This window comes from Hesperophylax consimilis, chromosome 24 (assembly GCF_061612785.1).
Source record: "Hesperophylax consimilis isolate HC1 chromosome 24, BYU_Hcon_1.0, whole genome shotgun sequence".
Classification (NCBI taxonomy): Eukaryota; Metazoa; Arthropoda; class Insecta; order Trichoptera; family Limnephilidae; genus Hesperophylax; species Hesperophylax consimilis.
Genome location: NC_142859.1, coordinates 14,607,682 through 14,624,750, shown reverse-complemented (window position 1 = coordinate 14,624,750; position 17,069 = coordinate 14,607,682). Strand labels below are relative to the sequence as shown.

The 17,069-nt window shown below is 34.9% G+C and overlaps 3 protein-coding genes across 3 annotated transcripts in view; 2 read left to right on the top strand and 1 right to left on the bottom strand.

Annotated features, from left to right (window-relative positions):
• The window catches only part of Wnt2 (Wnt oncogene analog 2), a 280,802-nt gene extending 273,474 nt beyond the window's left edge, over nucleotides 1-7,328 (top strand). Inside the window, exons 6-8 of the mRNA XM_089646328.1 lie at nucleotides 2,317-2,516; nucleotides 3,014-3,159; nucleotides 4,766-7,328. Coding sequence (XP_089502454.1) covers nucleotides 2,317-2,516; nucleotides 3,014-3,159; nucleotides 4,766-4,917 — 498 coding nt within the window. The 3' untranslated portion in view covers nucleotides 4,918-7,328. The remainder of the gene's footprint in view (nucleotides 1-2,316; nucleotides 2,517-3,013; nucleotides 3,160-4,765) is intronic.
• The window catches only part of LOC149411963 (uncharacterized), a 591,119-nt gene that overhangs the window by 537,158 nt on the left and 36,892 nt on the right, over nucleotides 1-17,069 (top strand). The window lies entirely within an intron of this gene.
• Nucleotides 9,437-16,929, bottom strand: LOC149411968 (uncharacterized). Its single transcript, XM_089646325.1, has 3 exons — nucleotides 16,703-16,929; nucleotides 10,163-10,870; nucleotides 9,437-9,748 (listed from the first exon to the last, which is right to left on the bottom strand). Exons 1-3 carry the CDS (start codon nucleotides 16,805-16,807, stop codon nucleotides 9,437-9,439), a joined length of 1,125 nt encoding a protein of 374 aa, XP_089502451.1. The 5' UTR covers nucleotides 16,808-16,929.

Below are 17,069 nucleotides of genomic sequence, written 5' to 3'. Positions count from 1 at the left end.
GCGGGACTGGCGTGAGATTTTTTAAGTGTTTACAAGGCTTGTGAAGATTACTTGATGGAATGGGTAAAACCCTTGGAAGATTTCTAATGTTTTGAGTGGATGACATTCCTGAAAGACAACGAAAACCTAAAATATGATGATTTAGTTTAATGCATTGAGTTCTTGAACATCAGAGGTGTAGAGATTGACGATGTTAAGCTACATGATCAATTTTGTAACTTGATTTAATTTCTTAAATCAAAATCAGATGAAGATGAAGCATATTATGATTTGAAGTTGCACGAGCAGTGGACAATCTAATTCAAAAGTGTTGAAAACGTTGAATGTTTCTCATAACTGCTCAAGATCTGCGAGTTTTATTTTTGTACAAGCGCACATAACGCATAACTCAATGGAGCAAAGAGAGGAATAGACTAAGTGTGCAGTCAGTTAAATTCTTACTCAATACAACTTCAAAAACATGACATGTGAAGATTTTTATAATTATTTGTTAAAAAACCAAGAACTTCTTTCCAAAATTGGCAGCTCAGCTAAATATGATTAAAATAAAGTAAAATAATATAAAAAACTCGTTTATTTTCTGAATGTCCTCCTTTTTTACAGAAAATCCTCCTTTTTAGACCCATCTGCCCTCCTTTATCAAATTATCATCTGGCAACCCTATCTACATGCCAAACCATGTAGCCTCATTGTTAATTACGTATACATCAGCCTTGTATTATTTTCGAATCTTTACCTTTTTCACACAATCATACATGGTCTTACAGCGCGTACGCATCGGAGATCTCATTTCTACATCATTCTTTCATCCTTCCTTTGCCATTTCCATGCTACACTACCGTACATCAGGGTAGGTACCAACAATCCATTTTCGCTTCGTTAGCCGATTTTTTAAAATTTAACTGGACAAACAGTTAGGACGGGTTGTTTCGAAGAATTTGAACAATTCATCAAATTTCAAAGTTAATTTTCAAGTTCTGTGAAAGATATTTTTAAGTTCTGTTATTATTTCAGTTCTGTCAAGCAACTAGCCTATAATGATATAGTAACAGAATTTGAATAGGACTTTCACAGAACCCGTAAATGAACGTTGAAATTTGACGAATTGTTCAAATTCTCCGAAACAACCCGTCCTTATAATTGCATACCTATCAAATGCATTTTATGTACTTATTATCTTGAAATAATTATGCTCCGCAATTTGTTGTATTCCAATATTCAATATAAATAAAATCAAATTAAAACGTTGGTTTTGGCTTGTAAAAAGCAAAATTTTCATTTTAGTTGCAAAAATTTTACACAGGACCACTTTAAAAAAATCCCGAAAACATTGGGTTGAGGTTCTAGCGAATGCTAGTTAGGTATATTATTTATTACTAGCTTTACCCCGCCACGCATTGCTGTGGCTCAGTCTGTCTGTGCAGAAAGAGAAACAATAGCGCGTATTGCTTTTAGGTCCAACAGATGGCTATGTTTTTACCTGTCACAGGTGACATCTACATATAAAATATGTAGTCATAATACATATCTACTATATAATACAGGAATATAAAAACACATGCTTATTTGAATGCAATGTTGCGTTGTGTCAAAAAAAGCAGTCGTTGAAGAACTTGCTGAGATTTAAGATTTTGAGCAAACGAACATTTACATTTTTATTTATATAATATAACGATAACGATTATTCTGTGTTTATATTGTGATCGATTAAAAATGATTTTCCCAACTTCTGATCTTAGTTAATGATACAACCAATTCATGTTCAAACTCTTAATTGGCACCACGTTGTGATGTATTATCATTACAACAAATCTCACGCAAATCATGTTTGACGCCTAGCATATTTATGTTCAGCAAACTACATAGCTTCAAAGTTATGCAGATTTCGCAATAATTATTAAGCGTCGAAGTGTGGTCGTAATGAACTCGACGCGCGAACAAACACTTGACTTATGTTTATTTATTGCTCAGCAAACTACTCGTACATAGCTTCAAAGTTATGTGGATTTCGTAATTAATACTAAGCTTCGTATTGTGATCGTAATGATTTTGACGCGCGAATAAATACTTGACTGACAAACAGACGACTTAATAAACTAGCTAGTCTGAATGAGATTTTTTTAGAAAAACCAGCCCCATCCCCTGTTGCCACCCTTTAAAGCAGAATTGTTGCACACTTGACGTTCAAAACATGAAGAATATTACTGTACATTCCTCCAAGATAGAACCTGATCTCGAAAAACTCTGAAATAAATCATAACCACTCCGGTGTGCAACGACATTCCTGATCAAATATGTTAATCTTTGATGTTGCAGATAGTAAAGTCCTCCCTGCAGACCGAGTGCAAGTGCCACGGGGTGTCGGGATCCTGCACCATGAAGACCTGCTGGCGAGCCTTGCCGCCCTTCTCACTGGTGGGCGAGGCGCTCATGAAGAAGTATCACCGGGCCAAGCACGTCACCTCCATCGCCACGGGGGCACCTGACAAGCAGGAACAGAGTCTGGTGCTTAAAAGGTTAAAACATTGACAAACTTCGTGACCATTTTCCAGGACCGTATTTACGCGCAGGCCATCAAGGCAACAGCCAATGGGCCATGCATATTTGGGAATATGGACATGAATCTCAACTTTGTATCAACGGGATGGATATATTCATATGTCCATCACTCCTGGACACAGTGATTTTTAGATTCCTACAAAACCCTCATAACTTTTACCTTCCCAGAACATCCTCTCCTTCCTTTCCTTAAAAAGGTCCTCCACACAGCATCTCAAAAAATGTGCGGGGTTAATATTAAAAAATAAACTTATACAATCAACTGTTACTTACATTTTTACATTTCTTTCTAAAATCGATTTTAGTTTAACTTTGGTAATGACAAGAAAGGTGTCTTCCGTAATCGGTCAACAGCCTAAATTGATTAAACATTATTATTGTACGGCATTCTTTACTTCCGCCTACATGCAATTAAATTCTCTTTAAGTTGCATGAATAAACTTTTTTATTTCAGGTCCAGGGCTTTCCAAACACTGGCAAAGCGGTTGCCCAAAAGATCAGAGTTGGTGTTCCTAGAGGACTCACCCAACTATTGCGAGAAGAACATGGCCACTGGTTCGTTGGGAACAGCTGGGAGGTTCTGTAACAGAACTTCTAAAGGTATAGATTGTACAAACCATTTAAATACATTCAGTTTTTACCATTTATTTAGACAGTCTCCTTCAACTACAAATTGCACCTGAAACTGATACTTCATCTTTGTAAATGCGCCACCCTCATATATCACCCATCTTTAAATGAAAAATAAATGATTATTAACTCATTTCTACCCAGGAAAAATATAGAATCACTGTGCCCAAATAAGGTACAGTTTTAAGCATTGTGTACAGTAAATTGCCATAATGCTATAAAGCATCTGTGCAGAAAATTTGTGAAGTGAACGCTACATAAAAACCATCGCCTAAACATTTATTTACCCCTTACTTATTACACGCAGTGAAAAACTTCACTTATGGTTAAACCGGCCTTAAACCAGGCTTACGGCCTGCTTTACCATACCAAATTTGAACTGCCGTATAAGAATCTAATTAGTAAGACAGTTAGGACTGGTTGTTTCGGAGAATTTGAACAATTCTTCAAATTTCAAAGTTAAATTTCTAGTTCTGTGAAGATTTTTTCAAGTTCTGTTATTATTTCAGTTCTGTCAAGCAACTAGCCTATAATGATATAATAACAGAACTTGAATGGGACTTTCACAGAACCTGAAATTGAATGTTGAAATTTGATGAATTGTTCAATTTCTCCGAAACATATAGTACCTAGATTGTTAATTTGGTTGCAGAAAGTACAAAACGTAATATTATTTTAATGACTAACAATAAAAAATATTTAACATTTATATCATCCACCTGAGCGATAGCTACCCAAATTTGGGTAGCTGATTTTTATAAATTGATATGAATTTATTTTGAATTTTATTCGAACCACAATCGGTGAATTAAATATGTTTAGTCGCTAGCTTGTTTAAGCTTCTATCGAATACCAAAAAAAGTCACTAATGTTCCTCACATGGAATATTCTATTTAGATAATGTTTTGTAACATATAATCTTCATGTAGACGCCATTTTAAATTGTTTTCTAAAAATTTAACATCTGTTACATTTTAATATTAACATTTGTTACACATGTGTACATATTAAAAATTGCATTTTTAGTGTTTGTGAACCATAGACAACATACGGAAATAGTAAAACACCTTCAATATTACCCCAAAAAGTTCAAGGTGGTGTAATTTTGGTAGGTAACTAACATACAGAATTCACACATAATTATTTTAGAAGAAATAAAATTTAAATAACTTGAAAGTGTGGGATAAACAGTAAAATATAGGCGAATCCATTGGTTTTAAACAGTTTGTATGCTTCCATATTAATTTTCAGAGGTTTGATTTTGGAACGAGCGCGCCAAATCCAAAACCCAATGCTTGAAAATCTTTATCGGTCATGGCATTTTTTTTAATACACTATAACTCAAGTGGTTGTATGAGAAAAGTCAGTCAACTATTAAACATTGAAGCATAAGAGCTCCTTTTAAGCTCCTTCTAATTGGCCAAGATTACCGCTTTGTTCCCTTATTAATTTTGGCCTAAATTGGCCCTTCTGTAAACAGTAGCAATTTAGCTTGACATAAGTGTCACTGCACCTAGAGTGTCTTGTCACACCTTCTGATACCGATTTTAATAATAAAACCTTGTTTGTTTTCCAGGAACCGATGGCTGTGATCTTCTATGTTGCGGGCGAGGTTACAATACTCACCAGTATGTCAAAACCACTCAGTGCAGATGTCAGTTCCATTGGTGTTGCTATGTCAACTGTGATGTGTGCACTGAGAGAAGGGAAGAATATACTTGCAAATAAACAATCATCAAAAATCTCTAATAAATCAACATTACAGCTATAAACTAAAAGAGCAGTGAAAAGACAATAAACAATAATCTCGAACAGTCAAATTGTTGCAGACTGCAAATGTGTATAAATAACATTCCCGTAGACAATTTCATTGTGAGGAAATGTCAAGTGTTGCAATCAGGGGGTATAACTCCGTTCAAAAATTGGAACCGAAATATTGTGACGTCATATGATTGCCTGATATATCCACCAATGAAAAACTCTGAGTCTATGGTATAAACTTTCAGAGTTTTTCTTTGGTGTATAGTATAATAAGTAGGCTCCAAATGAGAATTTTACTGTCGTATTGGCATATCTATGGTTTTCTTAGGTCAAATTTGTTTCATACAAAAAGCCCGAAGATATCGATCTAGTGAGTGGTTTATTTATGGTTGCAATGTATAAAATTAAAATAGTAATAGACGATTTACTATTTCGAATGTGAAGAAATGAATAACTTATAAATAGTGTAGATAGGCTCTTTTACTTTAGATTTTTAGATGTCGACTTCGTTGTTAGTTTTAATGTAACTACTTATTTTACGATGAAAGCAAATAAAAGACAATATAATTTAATTTTAAAAATTGCACGATTGAAAACATACTCATAGCAAATACCTGATAATATTAATAATACCTCCAACTTCTGACATTTCCAATACATTCTGATGGTAACATGCTACAACAGCTTCTTTAATTGATTTTATATGAAATATATTATATATTTAACCTTAATAAATTATAGAAATACAAAAATACTATAAAAAAAATTAGGTAATCTACATACGACCGTTCTGCTTTTTTGCTCATACATAAAAAATATTAAAACGGCTATTAACTCTATCTTTGATGGTTTAGAATGGTAATAAAATAGAAATATAAATGTGAAAAAAAAAATTTAAAATGTTGCATATTTAACCCATTGGCCTCAAACGACGCCGTCCCGGCGTGTGTACGGCGATGTGTCTTAAAATCAAACGACTGAGGGTCTGATGTCTGTCGGCTTAAAAACGAAAAAGGGATACATTATTGACATCTGTGTTTAAAATTTTAAATGCCAATCGCTCTGTAGATAATTAAGCATTTATTTCGTAGTAATTGAGAGGACTCCGCTGGTACAATTTTTTCCTGATATTTACGATTGAAATTTTGTTATACTTAAGCTTCATTGAATTTTTTCAAAATGGCGTGTGGTTCGGGAATTGACAAGCTTGTTCGTAAAACGCATGGTGGTCTGCTAACAAGAGCCCATATGGCAACAAATATATATTATGGTTATAAGTATAATTTTTTCCAATCCAATTTTTAAAAAATGATGAAAAAAAAATTGTTTTTGAAAAAAAAATTTTCATATCCTCGTTTAATCATATTATATATTTTTTTTAAACAATGCATATATTTTTTACATACCTTGATTCAATGCACAAGTAAATTCAAAAAAGATTGTTTCGTTTGCATGATTAGTTTAAAAGTTATGTAAGATTTAGAACACCACTGCACTTAAAACTTTTGGTACAAAATTAATTCGGATGTGAAGGACAATTTTTTAGCCAAACAATTCGGAGGCCAATGGGTTAATAAACAAAAATATATTATACATTGAATATATTCAATAACTCAAAACACATTTTACAAAAACGCTTTTTGAACATCAACATTGACGATGATTTCTAACTTCAACATGAACAGAATGCCACATGGAACTAACACATCTTTTCTGAATTAATCTTAAAAATTTTGTAATTATTTTTTTGGTGGTATAATCCACTTATGTAATTAGACTTGTTTTTGTTGCTTGTAATTATTACATCTGTCAACTGCACAGACAAAATCTACATTTTGGGACATTTTTGCATATTTGTTATATTGATAACCAAAATACAAAATAGAAAGTGCAAAACACCGCCACTGAGTACTAAATAAATTCAATTTGCCGCAATTGTCAATGTCAACATGCTACACCGCATCTAGCGGCCAAAGTTGTTGATGTTGCCAATATTTTACTAGAATTGGACTTATTATTATTATAGGGTATTTGCACATAGTTAAATCCCATTAGAGCATGGGTTCCTTCAAAATTATCTAAAAGTAGTTGCCTTTCTGAGTCACCCAGATTTAGATATTCTAAAAAACGCCAGACAGAAAGAAATTGTAATTTATTGTTTGTATTTTTTAACATTATAGTATTTTATTTGAACCAGATTATCAAAAAAATCAATCATTCAATAAAGTTCACTTTTTGTTCAGAAGAATGTTCTTATCCCGAATGAATTTATTACTTTTGTCTATTCTTTGTATAATGTATTATGTTTGTATATCAAAATCTTTATTTCTTTTGTATGTGTAATAATATTAGTGTATTTAAGTATTAAAATGTATTGAATAGTATTAATAGATTTAATATTTATCTTTGTGTTTACTTTTAAACGTAAGCGAGTTATTTCACGGAAAAATGATCTGATTTTTCAATTTTAATAAAAGAGAGAAAAAATATTACAGTCAATTATTTATTCATCTGTCAACCCAAGCCCAATAAAAAATATTTATTTATAAGTTTAAAAAATTACATAAATATTATGTATCACATTAAAATCAATGTAAGAATAGAAAAATGTAATGCTCAGTGAGCATTATTTAACCTCCCACACAAAGCTGAGATTATGTTTGTTCTACCAGTATTTCATTGGAATACAATATTAAAAAAAAACTAGCCTTACACTGTACACAACCGGGAGACAGTTGACATCTGTCACTGAGAATGGGTTGTTTTTACTTGTTCTTCTGCTCAACAGCTAATATGTAAGATGATTTATCAGATTCTATATATTCTCCCTCCTACAACATGTCCATAGACAGTGTAAAGCTGTTTGTTGCACACCCCTGATGTTTAGTGACTAAATCTGAATAAGCAGGCACCCTCCATCGTATTTACTTCTTGACTGACCGGTCAGTGGCTGAGTTTCCATCACGTTTGGGTCCCGCCCAGGTGTAGTGTGTTCAATTCCTCGGCTGGCTAAGTCCTCCATCACAACACAAGCAACATTTTCCGCTTACTGTGGTAATAGTAGGAGATTTTCAAATATTGTCAGGTTATTCGTAACCCGGGAATGTGTGTCTTTCTTTTTAAAATATAAAAATACCACTTATTTCACCCTCACAACACTTCCCAAACTGGTGTTGCATAGTTCTACTCGCTCCCAGCAGTTGATACTGGTGTATTAAGTCGGAGCGTACACCCTGCTCAAGAGGGAACTCACGAAGCGCTTGAGCTCTACCCAGGAGCAGAAGACGAGGAGACTCCTGGACCATGAGGAGAGGGGTTTCGCAGTTTCTTCGTCATCTACGCACCCTTGCGGGCAGCGCAGTGCCTGATGAGGTGCTGAAGACACTTTGGATGGGCAGACTTCCCCGAAGTATGCAAGTGGTTCTGGCAACCCAACAATGCACCCCGCTGGACAAGGTGGTGGATCTCGCGGACGCCATAGACGACTATGCTGGTCAAGCGCGGGTCAGTGAGTCGACGCCGGGCGCTGGTGACCGGTCTCGTTGACTGTCGGGCACTGGCGATCTTGGCAATCAGTACTCCAGTGCCGACGGAAAGGCCGAAGGTGCGGTGGACCTTGTAGGCGGTTGAGCGGGAGCTGCGTAGACCAGTGAGGATGCTGCGTGTCCTCGTGGTGGTCATGTTGCGTGGATGAAGCGCTGGTCAGAGGCGCTGGAACCAGGGCGCTGTAATCCGTTGTAGCGCTGGCCAGGGACGGCGGCCGGGGCCAAGGCGCTATAATGATGTCCCGATGGAGTCCATGAGCAGAGCCGGGAATATTGTCCTTCGCGCAAATAAGGTGCGCGGATTATCACTCGTTAATCCCTGTAAACTGACGGCGGTGACTGACTGACTGACAAGTTCCTTCACGCTGCCGCTTTTATAAGGTGAAGAAACTTCTCGAACATTTTGGTTGCTATGTAGATATTGCCAAACTAAAATTAAAAAATAAAAGAACATCCAAGAAGCTTGTTTGGAAAAAACCGAAACTTCTAAAATGCCGTTCAAATCAAGTAGTGGCGTACCACTACATATATATATATATTGATATTTGCAGGCGACCATAAGCGTGGCTCACGATACGTGTGCGGCAGTACTGCAGCACTGCCATTCGAATTATAAATTGTACTGCGTGTGACTGTCACGAGGCACGATTGCATACATTTTGCTAATATTCACTTTGAAAGTTTATAACTTTGTCATTTTTTAGAATAGAAAACTAATTTTACCTTTGTTAAATCTATAAGTAAGTAAAATACATTTTCAAAATAAAAAATTAGGAGACGACCTCTTTCTTTAGTTTCAACTGAATTTCTTCGACATATTTATATTCTTTCATCTACCCTCATACTGCTGCGATTATTCTACCAATAACAGCTCGCATATCGGCACAAAATCTTCCAAAATTGTTAGACCTAGTTTAGGTTAGATTAACGGAAACTTATTCTCAATCAACCAAATCCGCAAAATCAATCTCTATATTATGCATTTTCTCCCCATGTTTCTTCAGCTGATGGGGCCGCAAGAATCCGGCGAAGCAAGTCGGGCAGGTGTACGGAGTCTCCTCTGTGTGGCTTCGCTCGTGGTCGAGAAGCAGCTTCTCTGTGTGAAACTTGTCTTCGCAGTGCTGGCAGTGAAAGTCTGGCTCACCCTTATGGATCAGGTTATGTTCTTGGAACAAGTGCAGAAACGGGAAGGATTCATTGCAGATTTTGCAGAGGTAGTTTTGCTCTTTTTTGTGTACGACGGATAAATGTTTCTGAAAAGAAAATAACATAACATAACATTGTGGTATACAGTAGTGAATGGTGTAAGTCAGAGATGCCCGAGAAAGACATTAGCAGTAGTGAAGTATTGCGTGGTCCACCAGTAAGAAAATAAATATCAAATATTGAAGACAATATTAGTGATTTTTAAACGAAAATCTGAAACAGAAAAATCAGAAAAGGAAACGGTCACATCTGGGACACGAACCCAGGACCCTTGTCTTTCCGGAAAGACAAGGGTCCTGGGTTCGTGTCCCAGATGTGACCGTTTCCTTTTCTGATTTTTCTGTTTCAGATTTTCGTTTAAAAATCACTAATATTGTCTTCAATATTTAAATATTACAATTTGAGGTTTTACTCAATAAAAGTTATTCCGAAAAAAAAATAATAAATAAATATCAGCTTACCTTAAAGTAGTCAGGTCTGTAAAATGTTTTATTGCAGAATTCGCAGGGAAATTCTTTCTCTTTCATGTGAACATATTTCACATGTTCTCTCAGCCCAACACTTCGTGCAAACGTTTTACCACAAATCTCACATGCAAATTCCTTGGTAGCGACGTGTATTTTAGCGTGAACATTTAAAGACTTCTGGGTGTAAAACGCCTTGCGACACGTCGTACACTTGAAATTCTTATCACCATGAGATATCAGATGCGAATTGAACTGAGTAATTTGGCCAAAAGGGAAATGTTGTCCGCAAATATTACATAAACTTCCAGTTTCTTCGGAGAGTCGTCTAGGGCGTATTTCTTTACTTTTCTCTGTTAGATCTTTCGTAACTTCAGCATCGCCAAAATAGTCTTCATCATCGTCTAGACATATAACGGAATCTTTATCGCTATCGTCATAAGTATCCTGCATGTTAAAAATATTCTCTAAATGATTTTCATCTTTTACTTGGACAGCTGCAGAAGTGGAGGGTTCATCATCAACGGTAAACGACATGAGATCGTTAAACAATTCCAGTTTTCTTTTCTTAAATGAGTTTTCTTTTATGTTTGAGCGGAGTTCTCTGTCGCTGTCCTCGCACTTCTTGATGAAGTTGACGGTGGCCTCCATTTTGAGGACGCAGTCGAGACACACGTTTTCGGGGAGGCCATCATGCTTTTGCATCTGTAAAAACAATTTAACGAGTCAAATAACACTAACAAGGATGGCAACTGAAAATCTCTCTTACTAACTAACTAACCATCACGCTGATACCCTGCAGGGATAGGCAGAGAAGATGGACTGCCACACAACTCTGTTGTGACAAACGCAATTTGAAAGTTACAAAACAGGAGACGTCATGACAATATGCCAAATCTGCACTACTACACCCAGGGACATATTTGTAAATTTATCGCCCAGGGCGAATATGATTGGCCGATCCAATACCCGATAGCAAAAGTGAAAAACACTGAACTGACAAATAAAAACGTGTACTTTGTTACTATAGTTATTTATTACAACGAACGAATATGAACAAGAATGTATGTTTAATTTTTTAGAAGCTATTTACAAACTCATATTAAATGTTATTTTTCAGTGCTCCAAAACTTCAAAACTATAACGAAATATTAAATAAGTTTTACAAAATGACAAATTTTTGAGAAAGGGTCATGAAAAACGTAAATAAATATTAAATTACTTTTCTAAACATATTATCACATTAATTATTTGCGATGTGCCAAATTGTTTGCGAAATCATCAATCCCCTCATCAAAGCTCAATGATTTTGTCAAATCGGTCTCCATATTATAATATAATCAGAATGAATTCAGCACTAACAAAGCCTTTCCTACAAAAATAAATTTGGTTGTTTACAGGTGAAAAAAATATAATAAGCAGTAATTGTTCATTGAAGTACTTGTACATGTTGAATTATTTGGCAGGTTGGGAATAAGCCGACGTAGCTCAGTGGTCCAGAGCACCTGATCGGACATCAGAAGATGCAGGTTCAATGCTCGGGAGATATTTTCAATTTTTATGGATATTTCAGGCGAGTAATTTATGCTTATAATAATTTGTTGTCCCTTGTTATTATTCATAAAAAACCTTGCCTTATAAACATTAGTTTATCATTAAAAAATAATAATAAAATTAATGATTCATAGAGACCTGCAACGACTTCAATCTTCCCTTGCAGAGTTTTCGAGACCAAATTAAATTGCGACCAAAATCAAAATGGAGCCCCACAATTCAGATTATTATGGCAGTCTCTAAATTAGATATTTGCGATAGCAGACCTGTTGTTTCACTGCAGGCCAAAGGTTTTTATGATAAATCATATTTTATCTATCCGAGAGCTGCTATAATTTGATTCCAGTTCTTGATTAGACATCATCTCTAGGTGACCATCGAGTATTCAACAGACTTTTTAGAGATAAATTCTAAGGTTCAGTCAGAAATTTTTTAAACAGTTTTGATCGTTGTGTTGATATTGTGAAGAAAACATAAGTTTTGCAACAACCTGAAAAACTGCGGCAAACATTCAGCGGCTCACCACCTGATTAAAACTGAGTAGCCTGTACCCAACATTCAGCAGCTCACAACCTGATTAAAACTGAGTAGCCTGTACCCAACATTCAGCAGCTCACAACCTGATTAAAACTGAGTAGCCTGTACCCAACATTCAGCGGCTCACAACCTGATTAAAACTGAGTAGCCTGTACCCAACATTCAGCGGCTCACAACCTGATTAAAACTGAGTAGCCTGTACCCAACATTCAGCAGCTCACAACCTGATTAAAACTGAGTAGCCTGTACCCAACATTCAGCAGCTCACAACCTGATTAAAACTGAGTAGCCTGTACCCAACATTCAGCGGCTCACAACCTGATTAAAACTGAGTAGCCTGTACCCAACATTCAGCGGCTCACAACCTGATTAAAACTGAGTAGCCTGTACCCAACATTCAGCGGCTCACAACCTGATTAAAACTGAGTAGCCTGTACCCAACATTCAGCGGCTCACAACCTGATTAAATTTATAGAATGTGTGAAACATGGTACATACATTGCATAAGGGCATATTTCCTTTATTTATGTTTACAAACCCTTGTAGTAACCAGGCATATTGCTGGCATTATCGGAAGACTGACCTCTGCAATTATTAATGCTGATATTAAAGGTGGGGAGGACTGCTTTCAACACGTCTTCTGATTTATGACCAGTGTTAGGAAGGAAACACAAAATCATTAAATGGATTGTCCCATAGACATATGAATATTAGTAGACCTGCCCTAAGTGATTAAAAGCGTATTATTCCCCACTCCCCATACCGGTTCCATTGGAGCCGGCTGGGCTCGCGTATGGCTTCCCGTGAATCTTGAGAATGTGACGTCATCATTCTTGTTCGAACTAGCGTCGAGCTATGGTCGAGGCATTTTATGAAATAACACGGCAAAATAGTGGCTTGTGATATGAAAACTTGTAAAAATAGATGTGAAAAAGAGAATAAACCCAATTGTCGTATTACATTCCATATGTAAGCATCATTTTAAGCTTATTCACGTCGTATAATATATGAATCAGTTGTAGAAACATATACTATCACATCGAGCCAACATTGGTCGAATGTAGCGATTCTCAAGTGTGCGCATCGTTGTTACTGGGAAGTAAATTATGAACACTTATAAAAGTGTCTTAACTAAATACGTAAACAAAATATTCGACTCTGAAAATAGAAGAAATTTTTTTTGCCGAATTTGGACTTCGCAAATTTGTTCATAACGTGGCGAGTAATTTGCGCTCCCACGTAAAAATGTCTATTCATTCAAAAGCAGATTTTACTTTTAAGAACTAAATGGTGATATTATAATGCGAGATGCCTATATACTGTCAGATTGATTTATTGACGAATCACAGTCAGCTTTTCAAATCAAATCAAATCAAATCAAAAATTATTTATTGTAAAATTAAAATTACAAAAGGTATAGCTTATGGGTAGACCCCATTTCTTCCAGCTAACCACATTTATTTAATTACAATGTTTATACACATAAAATAACAATATACCAACGAAAAAATAAAAAAAATACAAATATATATACCAATAAAAATAGGTGTTTCATTTACGTGAGGTATTCACTCAACGTGTAGTGACATTTATTAACAAGGAAAGTGTTTAGTAACGTTTTGAATTTGTGTGTATCTTGTATTTGTTTAATGTTATGTGGAAGGTTGTTATATACTTTAATGGCCATGTAGTATGGTCCTTTTTGGAATATTGTTTTGTTTGCTTTTGGTATTAGTAAGTTTTCTGTGAGCCTTGTAGCGTATTTATGTGTTGAGTTTTTTAGTGGGAACTTGTCTGTAGATGATCTTTACCCCCTTCGTTCTTCAACAGTTGATTTTACCCCTCACCTTTAATTTCTAGTCTATATATTCATATGTCTGTGGATTGCCCATTTTCTTCGACAAATCTGATAATTAATGAAAGTTGATCAACATGCGTGACATCAGGGGGAGAGTCGACTGGAATTTGTACGAAAACTGTACCTTCACTTTTAGCTTGTTCATATAATAAAAAATAATTTTTAAAGTTAAACAGATTGTTACGATAGCGGTGCGAAATATGAATTATTCATTTTGGCTATTTTTAGGATTTTTTTAATGGAATCCAATAAAAATATTTGAGACAAACTGGAAAAAATTATTATTTCTCTTTCTAATGTCAAAAAAATATGTATTTTCACAATGAGTAATGAGTAAGGTTAAGAAAGGGACGCTTAGATGGTTTGGGAATGTAGAGCGAATGAGCGAAGAAAGGAGTGTAAGGAGAATATATGATGAAAATGCGAATAGTAGCAGAAGTCGGGGAGGCCCGAGGAAGACATGGCACGATCAAGTGATTCAGATACTCGAGTCGGGCCATGTCAAGAGTTAGAATTTTTTTTTTTTTTTTTAAACAAATTCAATTTATTCAATAAATAAATTTACAATGTGTGATATACATATATATATTTCACTAGTAATAAGATAAGATATTATGATTAATATTTATTATTTTTCAATGTTCTCCCATAAAAAGCAATTGCTTGTGTGTATGGGATGAGGTATTATTTGTTTAGTTTCTTAGATTTTTATTTAATTTTTTAATTTTTTGTTTTTGTTTTTCTTTTATTTTTTTTTTTTTTTTTTAAATTTAGTTTAGGTTTTCAGTATATTTTTTTAAATGTGTTTTGAATTCTTTGAAACTATCATTTAGTGATCTTATATTTTCTGGCAATTTATTGAAGAAATTTGTTCCTAAGTATTTGTAGTTTTGCTGACCCAAAGTTTTTTTACAAATCGGAATTGGTAACATGTATTTTTGCCTGAGATTTGCTATGTTTTTGAATGGTACGGTTTTGTTTAGGATATCATCTTTGTACACTTGTAAGGTTGCGTGATACAGGAAAAGAGTATTTAATTTTCTGACTTTAAATTCTTTGAAAATGAGTTCAGATGAATATAAAAATGATTTCTTTAATATTATTTTAATTATTAGTTTTTGCGCAATGTAAAGAGGTTGTGTGTGAGTTTTATAGGCGCCCCCCCATCCTATTATACCATATTGGATTATGGATTGACAGAATGCGAAGTACGTCATTCTCAGTAGTTCTTTATTTAGAATATGTCTTAAGCAGCTAAAAATTAAGGTTAATTTTCGTACTCTGTTTTTGAGAATGGTTATATGTGGTATCCATTTTAGGCATTGGTCAATAGTGATCCCTAGATATTTGGTTGAAGTTTTAATTTCAATATTAGTACATAGTAAGTTACAGTGGTGTTGTTGAGTGCTTGGTGCAGAGTGAATTCGAATGTTTATTTCATGCGGCGTATTTGGTTTGTTTATGAAAAATGGTACGTAGGGTGTTTTTTTAGAGTTTAACGTTAGTAGGTTATTGTCAAACCATGTTTTCAATTCATTGATGTCTGAATTAGCCTTTTTGTTCAGTTCTAACCATGTGTTTGCTTTTAGAAGAAGCACTGTGTCATCTGCATATGAGACAATTTCCCCGTATTTAGCAACTTCAAATATATCATTTACATATAATATGAACAAAAGTGGTCCTAAAACTGTGCCTTGTGGTATCGAGAAGTTATTACTTTCGTAGAATAATAGAAGAGTATGTATGAGACGATGTATGAATGTGAATGAGGCAAGAAGTGTGTGCCAAGACCGAGTTGTTTGGCGGTCCGTCCTCTCTGCCTACCCTTGCAGGAAAACGGTGTGATGGTTAGTTAGTTAGTTAGTAGAAAAAAGATAAAAATATTTTTATAAAATATGGACGCCCGGTCATATATGACCCTGGAGGGGTCAAATTGGGGCTGGAGGGGTTAAATTTTAAAAAAATTATGTTTTTATTAGACCACATGAAGTGGAACTATTTTAAGTTTACAAAAAATATTACTAATTAGTTTTACTTAACTTTACGGATGAAACAAAAAACTATTTAATTTTAAGATTTAATCGTAGATCTATTACACCACAAATTTAAGTTGAAATCAAGTGTTCTTTTTTAAAAGAGCCTTTGAATGCAGCGGAATTCGACAATTTTACCTAAATATCTAATGGAGACAGCTATTTAAGTCGGGGGTTTACCTAAATATCTAGTGGAGACAACTATTTAAGTCGGTGGTTTACCGAAATATCTAATGGAGACAACTATTTAAATCTGGGGTTTAAGTAAACATGCACAAAATAGGTTTTTGGGGTTTAGTTTGGGCTGTTTTAATAATTTATGTATTTCCTAACCTTCAAACAGAACTTTGATTGAGAAAAAAATTATCTTTTGCATCTTTTACCATCTACCACCACATACATAGTTATTTATTGTGGTAATTAAGTTGACACCAAGTGTTATTTATATATTTTTGCGCACTAAGCGTGGAGCGGAACTCAACAAGTTTACCGAATAAATAATGCATGAGAATGTTGGTAATAATAAAAACCGTATGAAAAAAAATAAAAACCAACCTTCAGTTTGCTGTACAGCAGAAACCGGTGCAAAACAATCCTCCTGTCATGAAAAAAAATGTCCATTACAGCAGTGTTTCCTAGGCAAAGACGACAAGTACTCATGATATTATAAGACGAAAACTAATCATTCAATTACGGAACCAAATATTGGAAGATATGTATGACTTTTGAAACTAATAACATAAAAAGAGATCGAATAACATTGGGAAACTCCTAGCCATAAATAAACCAGTCGCAATTTTGACAGTTCGCCTGATTCCATACCATAGATCATAAATAAACCATAAACCACTCACCTGGCCATTGGTGTTCTTTTGATCTGTGAAATTTGATATACGTTTGCAAACTTCAAAGTCATAGACAC

Excerpts from the sequence above, each read along its gene's own strand:
- LOC149411968 (XM_089646325.1), bottom strand. The coding sequence starts at position 16,807 with ATGAGTACTTGTCGTCTTTGCCTAGGAAACACTGCTGTAATGGACATT. Across the intron at positions 10,871-16,702 it reads TGCTGTACAGCAAACTGAAG|ATGCAAAAGCATGATGGCCT; the intron begins GTTGGTTTTTAT and ends TTGTTTTTACAG. Across the intron at positions 9,749-10,162 it reads ACAGACCTGACTACTTTAAG|AAACATTTATCCGTCGTACA; the intron begins GTAAGCTGATAT and ends TTTTCTTTTCAG.